Here is a 15,082-nt window from a genome sequence, read left to right on the forward strand (position 1 = left end):
TTGTATGTAACTTAAATATAAATGTACCATTGTGAAATTGTACCCATCAGCATGCTTTCTGCAGGGTTGTATCTGCGTGCCTTGTCTAGCTGATTATAATTTCCAGTTTGTTACTTAAATGTTCTTTTGGGGCAGGCGTTTACAGAAATTCCAGAGTTCCTTTTATGGTGTGGGATGGAGGCTAGAGGGCTGGGCTCAACCATCCGGAAACAGCGCTGTTTGTGTAATAACAAAAAAAAACTGAGACACTGATTTCCCAACACGTCGCACACAACTTTGACAAAATTAACCATTCACAAACAGCAGCACTCCAGGGAGAACAACTGCGCTACGACTTATTTTTCATAAAGTGAGTATATTCTGTCAAATTGTGTTGTCTAGTGTTTCACGTTGGGGAATTTTACTACACGTACCTACATAAGGAATGTTGCGTTTGTAGTTTGAACATTGTGAATGAAAACACAGTTCGTAACCGGTTCTGGAGTAAAACCAAGTAACAACATTGGTTGTGCACTATTACTATTTCTTGCTAGTGTTGATGAAATCCACATTCTTATTTTGTTAAACCGAAAAAACCACAGATTCTGAAACCAAAGTAGGAAAGGTTGTAAAACAGGTTAGTCAGGATCTGTGGAGAAAGTATTCACCACACCTGGAACCTCGACGTGTCTATTCTGGAGTATCTCCAGCATTTTCTGTTTTTGTTCATAATTTGTTAATTGACTGCTGTCTTGCATTTGCCCACATTACAACAGTTTGAAAGTAATTAATTGGCTATGAAGTGTTACACCCAGTTACATCTAAACTGCAGCACAGAAACGGCCATTAGGCCCAATTGGTCTATGCCGGCATTAATGCTCCCCACACCAGCCTCCTCCCTCCCTACTTCATCTAACCCTATCAGGATACCCCTCTGTACCTTTCTCCCCCATGTGCTTATCTAGCTTCCCCTTAAATACATCTATGCTATTTGTCTCAACTACTCCTTGTGGTAGTGTAATCCACATTCTTACCACTCTTTGGGTAAAGAAGTTTCTCCTGAATTCCCTATTGGATTTATTAGTGACTATTTTATATTTATGACCTCTAGTTTTGGACAAGTGGAAAAATTTTCTCCACGTCTACCCTATCATTATCTTAAAGACCTTTATCAGGTCACCCCTCAGCCTTCTCTTTTCTAGAGAAAAGAGCACCAGCCTGTTCAGCCTTTCCTGATAAGGATATCCTCTCAGTTCTGGTAGCATCCTTGTGAATCTTTTTTGCACCCTCTCCAATGCCTCTAAAATCCTTTCTATAATATGGAGAATAGAACTGTGCACAATACTCCAAGTGTGGCCTAACCAAAGTTCTACACAAGTTTAACATAACTTCTTTGCTTTTCAATTCTGTCCCTCTAGAAATGAACCCTAGTGCTTGATTTGCCTTTTTTATGGCCTTATTAACCTGTGTTGCTACTTTTAGTGATTTGTGTATCTGTATCCCTAGATCTCTTTGCTCCTCTATCCCATTTAGACTTATTATTCAAGCAGTATGTGACCTCTTTATTCTTCCTACCAAAATGTGCCACCTCACACTTATTTATATTGAAATTCATTTGCCAATTACATGCCCACTCTGCAAGTTTATTAATATTCTCTTGCATTTTAACGCATTCTTCCTTTTGTATGAGACATCCTGAGGATGTGAAAGGTGCTTTATAAATGCAAGCTTTTCTTCCAGTGGATAGTTCTGATTTACTGAGCAGAGGTTAAACCTTACGCTCAGCATGAAATTCCAAACCTGCTAAGTGCCACTTATTAGAACTAACAGTCCTTCACTTCTTTTGTTCATAAACATTGTCTCTATACTGTTATGTGTTCAAATAGCTAATAAACTAAATTTGAGATTTTTTTTGTTTGCTTAACAATGTGAGCTGTTTTAGCATATGTTACTTAAAATGAACAAGATTTAAACTATTTAGCAGTATGTTCCACTCTTGCTTATGATAAATGTTGTTCCTAAAATTTCTCCTAATGTTGCCAGCTCAGTGCTCCCAATTGAAAATCAGGGGCAAATATAAAATAACAAAATTGACTTAGCATGCAATTACACAACGTTTAGCCTCTGTTCAAAGCAGTTTTAGCATTGCACCAACGCTAAGCTTGTGCAATGTAAATCTGGTGTTAAGGCACAAACTAACTCCAAAGTGAAGCTCTGGTGTCAGGTTGGGCCCTGATTCCAGTTTCAGGGTGTATTTATATTAAGTTGTAGTGCACTCTTAAAGGCATTTTTGTTGTATTGGTGAGTTTTGTCTCAGGCTCATTATCTGGAACAGGTTGCCAACTGTGACCACTCTAAATGCTGCCTATCTGGGGATGTTTGTTCTGTCACAGATGGCAGATCTATCACAAATCAAACTATTGTAATGCAGTTCAGGGAACTAAGCAGGGTCTTTCTGAGATTGAATTGGCTACAAGATAACAAGCCTGGTGAAGGGAGATTACAACAAAGTCAACCCTTCATTGGTAATCTGGTACCTGAGCTAGCCATGTGTGCACTACCCCAGGGCATTTTTGATGATTGACCAGCAAGCCTGTTGTATTAATGGAATCTGGAGGGGTAGATATGTAAATTGGGTTTGGGAATCTTCCACTCTGCTCCTGCAAGCCTGTACCCTAACTGATAGGGTGGTCCTAGCTGGACGAGTTCACCAGGTCACAGTGCTGGTAATCTAAATGGTTTTAGCTGGTTAAATTCTAGCATTATCTAATGTATATGTGGGTGTCTGTAAGCCTTGGTCCTTGTCAACCTGCATCTAAGCTCTCTGGACTTAGGTTAGTGGAATTTACAGACTATATTGAGCAACTGCTTGGATTTCTCAGTAGCTTGATTTGGAGACTCTTAAGCATACAGCTGACCGTAAGAAATGATGCAGCCATAAGCAATTTATTTCTCTCCTCACTTGTCAAGGGGTGCAGAAGTACTTTGTAGCACCCCCACCACTGCCCTGAATAAAATCCACTAACTTAGTACAGACCAGGATTAAACCTGGGACCTCCATGCTTTATATGGTTCACTATTGCACCATGTACATTTATCCATGGAATAGATCATACTCAATTAATACAGGCTCTTATGTAAAAAAAAACCCACAGAATCTTAGAATTACTTCATTTTATTATTATAGTTTTTCTATGCTGCTATTGGAATCTTCTTGTACTTATTTTTTAGGTGAGGTATGACACTATGTGAATGTACTTTTACCGAGATGCAAACAGAATTTAAATCTTAATCGTTAATATTTCTTTTGTTATGAAGTCTCTTTCTAGTTTGTGAAAACTGGATTGGTGTCAAGCACAAATAATTAACTATGATGAATTCTGATCTATTTGTTGGTTTGGGATTGATTATAGACAGCTTCAGGATTATAGCATGTTGGGAACTGGATCTTTTGACGTCTAAAGAAAATCAAACTCTCACTATGATTCGTGATCCAGAGAAGAACATTAGCCAACATTTGGGTTGAATGTTCATGTGTGCAAACTAGGAAAAAAGGCCCACAGTTTGTGCATTGAATACTGGTAACAACAATAGTGCATGTGATGCTATCTCCAATGGAATTTTGGCTTTTGGCAGTTACTGATAAAAGCTTGTTTTTGTCTGGGGAAAGGAATGGGGAAGTGTGTTGGAAAAATGCATTAAAACAAATTGATTTTATTGTAACAGAAAATATGAAAATTGTTTTCTGAAACATATCTTGGCATTATCAAAATTGGAAAGGGACACAATAACACAGTTGTAGTGTCTTTTTGAAAGCACTGCATGGATGAGAGCAGGTGATAAGTATTTGCATTCAATTAGAAAAGCTACTTTAGGGATGTATTACCAAAATAATGTGTTCATTAAGTCTATTCCACAAAGTGCATCAATCATACAGGATGTTCTAAAATCCAGTTTTGATCACAGAGAGAACATTAACGCCCTTTATATCACAAAATATTTATTTGACCAACATTTATTCTTTGCCATCATTCAGTAGTTACTGTGGGACCAAAGTTCCCCAATCCCACTCTGCCGCCAAATCTATGGTGGACTGGATTCGCTCACCACCAATAAGAGGAAAACCTGAGCAGCCAGAGTTTCCAGGGACAGGCTGTTTACATAAGAGGCGGGTGCCAGTGTGGGCCATCTTGGGCATCAGCTGGGTAGGGTGGGGATGCAAAATACAGTGCTTGGGAAGAAGCTGGTAAGCCTGGCTGAAAATGGCAACAACTGTGGAAATCAGATTCCTTTTATAAGGTCGACTTCAGTGTGTCAGCTTTTAACCTTCTGGGGTTTTGCAGTCCAAGGTCATGGTCTGGAACACCTTTGTCGGCCCCAATTATGCTCCTCCATTGACCTAGATGCTGGTTTCTTGCCAGTGTCCAAGTCGCTTAAGACAAAGGAGGTGAGAGCAGCAGTAATTCTGGCAGGTGATGCCATTCAGCCTCCCTGCCTCCTTCTTGATGTCAAGCCTTCAATGGGGTGACCAGAAATTCTGCCTACCCTCACCCTCCAGGAAATCCTGTAAAAGGTGGAAACTTGGCATTTTTGGGTCCTGCTTGCTTTTCAACCCTTTCATCATCTTCTTCCCTTTTACAGCAGTACCCCACCCTAATCCCCAAAGAAATTCAGGGATTGTATCTTCTCAGACACATTAATAGGTTGTCTGAAGACTCCTTTTTTTTTTCTCCTGCCCTTCTCCTGAAGGTGAATGTAGAAATACAGTTTCATGGGTGCTGGTAACCCTCCAATCTCTAATCTAAGTGGCCATTCCTCATTTATGAGCCTAGATAGTGAGTGTTGGGAGATTTCCATGTTGTAACTTCTATGATTCTATGATTCTATGATTCTATTTCATAGCTGAGTCCAATCCTATCCTCACCCAACACCCCGAAGTGTAATTTCCAGCTGAGTCTATGCTGTACAGTCCAGGATAGAAGCCAATTGTAGTGCTAACTAAGCATGGACCAGGGATTGAATCTGGGACCTCCTAGTCTGTATGATCCAGTGCTACATTACTCTATTTAGCCAGCAAAGGAACCTGGAGACCCCTTTTTTTTTTAAATACAGCCTATTCAGGTACATCTTTTGGCCTACCTTTTTAAGTACCACGGAAATATTTTTTTCATCAAAATGGGAAAATAGTGTGGTACATATTGTATTTTAGCGAAGTAAGGAGGGAGGAGGCTCGTGTGAAGCATAAACATGGAAGGAGGCCATTCGGCCCATCGAGTCCGTGACGGCTCTCTGCAAGTGCAATCCAGCTAGTCTCCAGCCCTATCCCTCCAGATCACAACCACTCGCAGTGTAAAAATGTTTTTTCTCATGTCGCCTTTGGTTCTTTTGCCAATCACCTCAAATCTATGTCCATTGGTTCTTGACCCTCCTTGAAGACGCTCCTTAAAACCTACCTTTTACCTGTCCCAATACCTCCTTATGTAGTTCGGTGTCATATTCTGTTTGATAATGCTCCTGTGAAGCGCCTTGGGACGTTTTACCAAGTTAAAGGTGCCATATAAATGCAAGTTGTTGTTGTAGTGAGCAACAACAAAATAGGTAATGAATCCTTAATTGCATTTGTTAATGCAAATTTTAAAACGTTGATTATCAGTTATGAAGTAGAAAAAACAAATTACAAAAAATTACACTGTTGCAAATGTGACATCTGCTATAGAATAAACTAAACCAACAGAGAACATCTAGAATTTGAGTTGAGTTCTTAGGGGAATACTGTGAAACCCATTTCCCACACCACTCATCTTTGGCAATCTCACCCAGAGCTGTGAAGCATAGTCAGAGTTTTATGCCATGGACCCACACTAGCATGAACTGAGTTAAGACTGCCTAAAGTCGTTTCACTTAGAATACTTGCAGCCAACAGCAAGAGCCTTTGCTTCTGTCGGTCTGGCCTGTTTTCAAAGCCAAGGTCCAGAAGTGAAAGGAAAGTGTTTTAGAGCACTGCACCATCCAGCTCCTACCCCACTTCTGACAATTTATGCATTGATTGAACAGAAAGTATGAGTTCTTACAGTAAGTACTAGAGTGTGACTATGTTAGAAATTTACATGGAAATTATTATTACATTTAAAACCACATTTCAAATTATAAACATGACCATCTGCTGATAGTCTGTGTAACTTCTTGACTGCTACTTTCAGAACGAAGAATGAAGCTCTTGGTGCTTGGGGCCACAGGACAAACTGGCCAGTTTCTAGTGAGACAAGCCCTCGGCCAGGGCCATGTGGTGAAAGCTGTTGTGAGAACTCCCAGCAAGCTTACCATTCAGCATGACAACCTGAAGGTAATTACTGGCATCATAGAATTCTTTTGTGTACTACACACTGAAGCACACTTACTTACAAATGTAGATTCCCCAACAGAGTGAATTGTACTAAATCAAGAATGTTACTGGGTTTCCAACTTTCAATATAGATGACACCTCAACCCAATTTAATTGTTCCTTATATATTATTGCCTTTTTTGCAGGTGGTGGAAGCAAACATCTTCTCAGCTGACAGCCTTGCGGAGCACTTTGATGAGCAGGATGCCGTCATGTCCTGTCTTGGGTTTCCAGTGAGCATATTTTCTGCAGTTACTGGATATACGGAATCAGTGAAAGCTGTAGTTGCTGCTATGCGTAAGGCAAAAGTGAATCGAGTTATAGCAATGACGTCCTGGTATACTAAACGTGAGTCCTTTTTAGACTAACATTTGGACTTAAAAGAGGCGATATTCAATTCGGGCAGACATCGGATGGGTGGGGCCCACCTGATGCCGTCGGCAGGAGGCCCTATCGATTTTGTGGATCGGGCCTGCTATTACTAAATGAACACTGACAGGCAGCTTGCTGATTGATGGGGAAGGCCATCAGTATAGATGAGGTATTGCAGGTCTATCAGTGGCTGTAGATGTAAACCTCAGTGTGACTCATTGCCTTTACAAGAGGAAGGGGAAAAAATCCAATATTGCTATTCAGTGATAGTGTGTTCGATTTTACGTTTCCATCCAATTTACTATTTTTACCCATTTATAACATTTTTAAGACTAAATGGCAGATTATTTTCCTAGCCCTTGGGCACCGTCCTTGGATGTCGTATAAAGTCATATACCTCATATACCCCATAACTCAAAGTATCTTCTGAAAAGTACACACCTTCAGTAGTGAGAAGACCTTTTTAAGCAAGAGTATTGAAACCAACTGTATGAATTCTATACATAAAAAGAAAATCCACAAATGCTGGAAATTTGAAAGAAAAGCAGAAAACTCTGGAACTGCAAAGCAAGTTGGTCAGTATTTGAAAGAGAAAGATCGCTTAACATTTCAGTTGGAATCCTTCATGAGAACCATTCTGATGAAGGGTCCTACTCACAACATTGACCTACCTTTCTCTTTCCAATGCTACTATGGTGTATTTTCAGCATTTTCTGTTGTCATAGACAACATATAATATTGCAATTGCAACTGCAATGTACTTTGTTTCATCTGTTTCTTTTATTTAAAAGAAAACCCCACATTTTTAAATGCTGAGTGTTGATTAGTTTTATAATCCATTTTATGTAAGTCGATGAAATGGATCTGGAAGATAATATTTTCAGTGGCACCATTGTGCCTCTGGAAGCGTGGTGGAGCAGGACTTCCGCCCACTGCCTTGCTCCCACCGTGACCTATCCCAAATCCCATATTAACATATTTTGGACACGTACCTGTGCCTGTAGCAACACAATAGAGGTGCCTATCTAGTGAGGGAGTTGGAATCTCGGAGCAGCAAAGTGCGCTCAGAGAGGGGGAACCGCAGGCCTGTTGGGATGACGATCTTAAAGCAGGAGATTTTCTAAAAGTTTTCTCTCTGTTAGGCCCAGAACTGAACAACTATCAGTACTTTTGGGATTGATTACTGTTACACTCCTGCCCAGAGGCACGTTTGCAGACCTGAACAGAGTTGTGACTATACAGATCCTTGGTCCAGTTTGCACCAATGATGCCACAAGCAAAGGAGTACATTTAAACTTGACAGCTCTGCCCTTTTAGGGAGATTATGTGAAGGAAATATTGTAGTCCTTTTGGAATAAAAGCAGTGTATTTATTTTACAGCTGAAACTGCTCATAATTCTTCTTGGATGGTGAGGTGGTTCTTGATTCCCATGATCCGCAACATACTGAACAATATGCAAGAGATGGAAAATTATTTAAACAAGGAATGCGAGGATCTCAACTGGACTGTAATAAGACCACCAGAGCTTCAGAATGCACCGGAAACAGGTTAAAATCTTGTTTTTTTTTCAATTCCACCTCCCCACATTCTATGCACCTCTCTAAGAAGGGTTTCCTGTAATGCACAGCTGCTTCTCATCCAGGGACGGGCATCCTGTTGCAAATTCATATTTTTTTTCAGCATTTCAGCATAAAAAGTTGAAATTGTGCTTTTACGATGATGTAGTTTGCAGGCCATTTCCTGGATTTGAAAATGGCACCGGGCCACGCAGTTCTAGTGGGAGTAGGAGATTGCAGTGTAAGACTTGCACTTTGGCAGCAGAATTTTTAAAAAGCAGATCCAGTCCAGCTTCATTTCTGCTGCTGCCAACTCTTCTCACCCCACATCCTTTACCAATCTCTAGTCGAGGTTGTTCCCTTTTTATTTTCATTATTCCTTTTCTAGGTTCCTTGCTTCCTTTTTATTTTTCCAGGCTGCCCAAGTTTATTTTTGATTTTTTTTTTCAAACTGCTTCTGCTCACACTTACTGCAGGTAATTGTGACTTTGGTTGATGGTGTAAAACGATATTGATTCAGCTGCCCGTTATACACCTCACCTGATTTTCATTTCAAATAAAAATTGAGAGAGGTGTGTAACAGGCAGCGGAATCGATAGCGCCTGTTTTACACTATCACCCAAATTCAAAATTACCCCCCAGTGTTTTTTTTCTCCCACAGGCTGCTCCTGCTTCTGTTTTGTTTTTCCAGGCTGCTCCTGTCTTGCACTCAGGTTTTCTCTCCTGATGCTTGGCTGTTGATTTGCTCTTGCTTTCTCTCCAGGTCCCCATCCGCCCACTTTACCCTCACTCCTCTTTTACTCACCTTTGCACATTCTTTCCACAGTGATCAGTATAAAGATCTCCAAGGTGACATCTACAGATATAAATGAAAATTCCAAAGTGAAATAAATTAACCATCAGATTGGATTATGCTTGAAACAGAGGAAAATTATTAGTTAAGATAGCATTTTACTTGTACCCCAACCTGACGGTTAATTTTGTTTTGTGTGCGCTACAGTGCATTGTAACTCCACTGAATAATCCACTGCAAGTAAAGTATTTTTCCTCAATTGTTTATTTCTTAATTTTGCCCATTAAGAGCAATAACTAGACTTAAAAAGTGATCTACTGCACATTTTACAGCAAAGGCATTTTAATATAGTGAAACAGAAGTTGTTAAGAGTACCCAGATGGAGTGAAAACTGGAGCTGCTAGCTGAGATAGGATAAGTGGGTGGGTAGGCAATAGTTCAATGTGATGTGTGAGGATATGCCTGTGCGTCACTGTGAAATGTCAATGTGAGTCACTGTCAACCTCATCCAACGTGTAGAAACATCATGTAACCCAGAAAGGGGTGTTGTATTCTTTTAGTTAGTTGAAAATCCTTTATCTGGTATGATGTAGTATTTTTTGAACAGAGGGTTGGATCCTGTCAACACCCTAGTTGACATTATCCAGGGCAGCTTGGCTTTTAAACTGATTTCCCTAAAGCAGTTATAGTTCTATTTTCACTTTGCAAACATGCTTTATTTTTTAATTTAGTTCAATCAACTTTATTATTCAGATGAACTGTGTGGCAACTTGACCTGATTCATCACAAGAGCTTGACTAGCACAAAACCTGTTTTGTGCTAACAATTCATAAAATTTCTGACTGACTCCTTTAAAACAAGTAGGATTCATTTTAATCTAACCCACCCGGCAGGAAACTGACTGGATCGGATCGGCTGCTTGATTTATACCCTGCCCGGTTTTACGTTCTATTGTTATCAGTGGAAACTAAAATTGGGCAGAGTATAAAACAGGTGGCGAATCCGATCTCATCATTTTCCGTTGGGTTAAAATTACCTCTCTTGGGGCAACAGGCTGAAGTGTTGGTGTATTGTCCTTTGGAGAAGGACTCTGAGGTGCCTGATTCTGCTATGTGAAAATGTCCTTCTTCTGAGACTCAAACCTTCATCAATGACTTTCACATTTTGTAGGAAATGTCAGTTAGATAGTTTTGTCACATTTACTGTGAAGGTTGATATGTTGCATGAGCAAGCCACAAGCAAAAGTGGGCTTAAAAATATAAAATTATATAATTTTGCTCTAGACCTAAGGATTTTGCTCCAGCATAATTATGCACACCACTTTCATCCAACTAAAGTCCATCCGTAATTAGTTTAACTAAATGGTGCATAACGTTAACGAACTGGGAATTAGACTTTCTTCATGCATAATTGTGAGGAAAAGGGGGAACATGTCTCTTATCTGTTTAGGTAACAATCCAAGGTCCAACAAATTTGGCATGTATAAATTTACCTAAATCTCCGAGGACCAGAGAACTTAAGTCCAGTTTTATTTGTTCTAGTGATCTGTTATTGGCTGGTCAACATTGCAAATCAAAACTGACTTAAATTTCCTAGTAGCAAGAATAAATGTACAACACTTCTGGAAGGAAATCGGTCAGCTTAAACTCACTTAAGGGTTTAATTTGTTCTTTATGCTATTGTTAATGCATTGGCTAACATATCTGCAATAGATTTTGATCTACAATATTTCAATTGATTTATTTTAAACTTAATGACCCTCAGACTATTTTAGAAAGGGATGCGCTCTCTTCATATTGCAACTAGTCTCTTAAAAATTAGTCTTTTGGCACATATGGGGATTAAACAACACCACAGTACCACAGTGGTTAAGACTGGCTCTGACATTTTCTTGGTGGCCTGACTGTACATACATAATGCTGTGCTTTTGGATATACTTGACGGTGAAATCTCTAATGTTCATTTTCCATAATGTTCATTTAATACAATGACTTGGAATTTTTTTTAAACCTTTAAATGAAATGATCATCCTAGCTATACCACTCTATTTATTGCTGATGCTTTTGGCCACTATTTCCCTCAAACCTTTTTTTTGACACGGATTAGCAGACCATTACATTACTCTGAAATGGAAGGACGTGCTAAATTTTCTTTTTAAGTACTTACACCTACAGGGGAGGGAACTCCTCAAATCATTATTCCTGCTACTAGGCTGCAAATCTATGTGCTGTTGGTCTGATGGAACATTAATCCAGGTCAAAGTGTGGGGGTGGAAGAGAAGCCATTTCTGGAGATGCTATGGCTACGACTGGATAATTAAGAGTAGAACCAAGTGAAGACGTAATAGAAAATAAGGCCTAAGGGAACATTAGCTATACAGATGAAAAAAAGTCCAGGAAAAAAATGACAAAAAACATGTAGAAAGAAATTATAGTAATGAATTGAAAGGCTGAACAAGCTGGGGCTCTTTTCTATAGTAGGTGCTAATATTTACAGTTAATCAATGGAATTCTCTGTTGTCTTTATGTAGAAAAGTGAAAAATGTACCTTGCAAACTTGTAGTTTTATTAAATCTTCCTAATTCCTTATGATGATACATATTAATTGACTTGCTTTCTATTCCAATGATACAATGCTTATGAGTGACTTAAGACCATACATGTTATAAACATTTCTCACTTATTCCTTTTAATTTTCTATAGATAAAGAATTATTAACTCATGAAGGGTACTTTGTTCCGGATACTGATGGAATTCCCATTACAAATTCAGTGACACGAGGAGATGTTGCTCGCTTTATGCTCTCACTCCTTAACGTTGATTTGTGGAATAAGAAGGCTGTAGCCATGGTAACAAAGTGAAACTTAAATTCCAGCACTGGAGTGGGAGCCTCTTTTCATTATTCCTAATTTCCCAGCCAAATCCTGTAAGTGGATCTATATAAACAAAATAAGTGAAACTACAAGAACAGAGAAGCAGAGATATAGGGTAAGGAAGTAAAAACAAAGACATAAAATATAATAGAAATGTTACCAAATGAGTTACTAGGATTTAAAGGATTAACCCAAGATTAATGCGATTAATTCAATGTTATTAAGAAACTGTACTACAACTTGAAACTGTTATGATATAAAACTACATGATATTACAAACTGTTTTGAGTAATATACTGTATTAGTGATGTGAATTAAATTAGTTTGAAAACTAGCTGCATGCAGGGATCTGGATTAGTTTAGAGAACACGGGGGTTAAAAAAATCCAAAGTAATGGTGAAGTAAGTAATGGCAAGAATACTACACCTGTGTCTGAATGCATAATCAATATCAAAGTCAAAGTATTTTTTGTAAACTTGGGATTGACTCTATGTTCAGTGCACTGCCCAACCTATAATAACAAAAATAATTGCAAATAATTCACAACGAATGATAATAGTAATGTACTGTACTATGGGGTTTGTTTATATGCTAATTTCAAAATTAAAGTTTTTTACGTACTCAGGCTGGAGGCTGTTTCAAATGTGCCTTATTTCCAATATATTTGTTTGCTAAGATATAAATATTTCTGTAATATGCCTTTTTATGCACAAGATTTGTTTTGACATCCAATGTAAAGTTGTTTTATAACATGCATGTTATATTAAACAGTAGAAAAACATTAATTAATATTGGTTAATGATTCATCATAATCCATCATTAAGATTTGAACATTCATCAGATATTAAAGAAAAGCAAACTAAATAGGCCTTAAATATTAAAACCTAGGGTTTATTCATACTCCACAATTTTAGCATTGTTGCGAAGTGGAAACTGTTCAACACTGATGCTAAATTTGTCGTAATAAGTTGGGTGCAAAGGCACAAACTGACTCGCACCTCCAGGGAATCTCATTCAGCTTCCTTCCAGGACCAAGTCGAGTCATGATGATGGACTGCAGCATCAGTACAAAAGCAAACCACTTTTGTGCCACGTACAGTTGGAGTGTGAATGCACCCATAGTGTAGCATAAAAAGTTTCAAATGGCAGAATATGCAGAGTCATATCATTTAACTGGATCAATAGATTAAATAAATGATTTATCTCACTAATTGCAGTGTTAAACCAATACTGCAATTGGTAGAGCGAACTTAACCTCAATAAAAATATTCTTACCAATTAAGATGCAAAATGCTGTTTGGCAGTAAAATTTGTGACAATCTGAATATTTGCCCCTGGACATTTGTGAATACATCACTTAAAAACAGAACGTGAAACTCAGTTTAAAATTAGTATGGCAAAACACTTAACTTTGTATTCTTTATTTCATTGTATGAATTCTCCTGTGGCCAGATGTAATTATATGGAAATAATGTTGCAAATTAAGCATTAACCTGCATTGTTAGGAGCGTACAAGGTAATAAACAATCTTTGGGATTGTTAAATGCAGAGATTGCTGGAGCTTTTTGGCTGAAGATATTCTTTCGGATGAGACATTAAACCAAGGCCCATGAAGAAGATCAGGGGAGTTCTCCCCAGTGTCCTGGCCAATATTTATCCTTCAAACAACATCATTATCTGGTCATTATCATATTGCTGTTTGTGGGATCTTGCTGTGCAGAAATTGGCTGCCGTGTTTCTTACAACAGTGACTACACTTCAAAAGTACTTAAATGGCTGTAAAGCATTTTGGGATGTTCTGAGGTTGTGAAAGGCGCTATATAAATGCAAGTCTATCTTTCATAACACACATAATCTGGGAGATGGTGGAGAGCTTCCACAAAGAGCGGGTCATTCTAAGATTGCTTCTGCCGTAAAAATGCAGCACTACTTCAGCTAAAGACGCAATTACAAAAAACAAATTCTGTTCATTTTTACAAATGTCTTCAGTGTTAGGACAAGTGATGAGTTGCAATGCAACAACTCATAACAAATTCCATGAACTATTACACTTACCACATGTAGTGTGATTTGCTGCCCCACTAGCACAATTTTGCATAAAAACCTCCTGAGACCGTGAAAATGAATGTTTGTGAGCAGGTTTAACTGATAACAAATTACTTTCCCAACTCATTGTCAATGATGTGGATAATTTGGAGCATGTGTGTGTGGAGGGGGCCCATTTTAGAACAACCACCAACAGTAGATGTCTTTGGGAAGGAAAGGATTTTTTTTTGAGATGGCTGGCAAGTTTTAAAATGACTCAGTCATGAAAGGGGGAGACAACAGCGGTGTCAGTGAAGCTGTTGCAATAGAAAATAAACTCTGAACAATTTACAGCTGCCACCCGATCTCCTTGGTTACAGCCTTGAAATCAATGATGTATTATTTTGTAATACATAATATGGAATTTAAAAAGGAATGTTTTATTCAGTTTTGTAACTGACAGTCAATGTCATGAAACGGGAAGGAAACAACCAGTGAGATTTGTATTAAGCATGAAGGCCAAGGACCAAATTTAGGAATGCAGGCTCCCACAGGGGAGCTTGGTCCACCAGGAGCGCATATCTGGAAATCGAAGGTATGCTGCCTAAACTTTTATGACCATTAAAATTAGTGGACAGAAAATTGTGGGATGCATTGTCACACAATGGATGAAAAATTTTGGGGAATGTGGAAACGATTTCCCCACATATATTTCCAACAGGCTACAGTCCACACCAGGAATGTGATTTTGTAGAATTCGCCCTTCTGACTGAAGGACTGATCATAGAATCATAGAAAATCTACGGCACAGAAGGAGGCCATTCGGCCCATCGTGTCCGTGCCAACCGAAAATGAGCCACCCAGCCTAATCCCACTTTTCAGCACTTGGTCCGTAGCCTTGTAGGTCACGGCACTTCAGGTGCACAATAGAATCATGATTATGATATGTGAAATGCAAGTTTAATGAGTGATAATTAATACTTAATTAGATCATATGGAATAATATTGTTATTCACGTGGGGGAAATACTGAACTTGCATAGTGTTACAATCATTTATATTAAAATAATTTATGGCATTTAGAACACCTATGAAACTTATAC

At 38.6% G+C, this 15,082-nt stretch overlaps 1 protein-coding gene across 1 annotated transcript; it reads left to right on the plus strand.

Moving 5' to 3' along the window:
* The first annotated feature begins 206 nt into the window (after window positions 1-206).
* LOC137325349 (flavin reductase (NADPH)-like) lies at window positions 207-12,584 on the plus strand. Its single transcript, XM_067990339.1, has 5 exons — window positions 207-349; window positions 6,180-6,322; window positions 6,508-6,709; window positions 8,114-8,281; window positions 11,786-12,584. Exons 2-5 carry the CDS (start codon window positions 6,188-6,190, stop codon window positions 11,941-11,943), a joined length of 663 nt encoding a protein of 220 aa, XP_067846440.1. The 5' UTR covers window positions 207-349; window positions 6,180-6,187; the 3' UTR covers window positions 11,944-12,584.
* The last annotated feature ends 2,498 nt before the right edge of the window (window positions 12,585-15,082 follow it).

The sequence above is a fragment of the Heptranchias perlo genome, chromosome 1 (genome assembly GCF_035084215.1).
Source record: "Heptranchias perlo isolate sHepPer1 chromosome 1, sHepPer1.hap1, whole genome shotgun sequence".
In the NCBI taxonomy this organism is placed as follows: Eukaryota; Metazoa; Chordata; class Chondrichthyes; order Hexanchiformes; family Hexanchidae; genus Heptranchias; species Heptranchias perlo.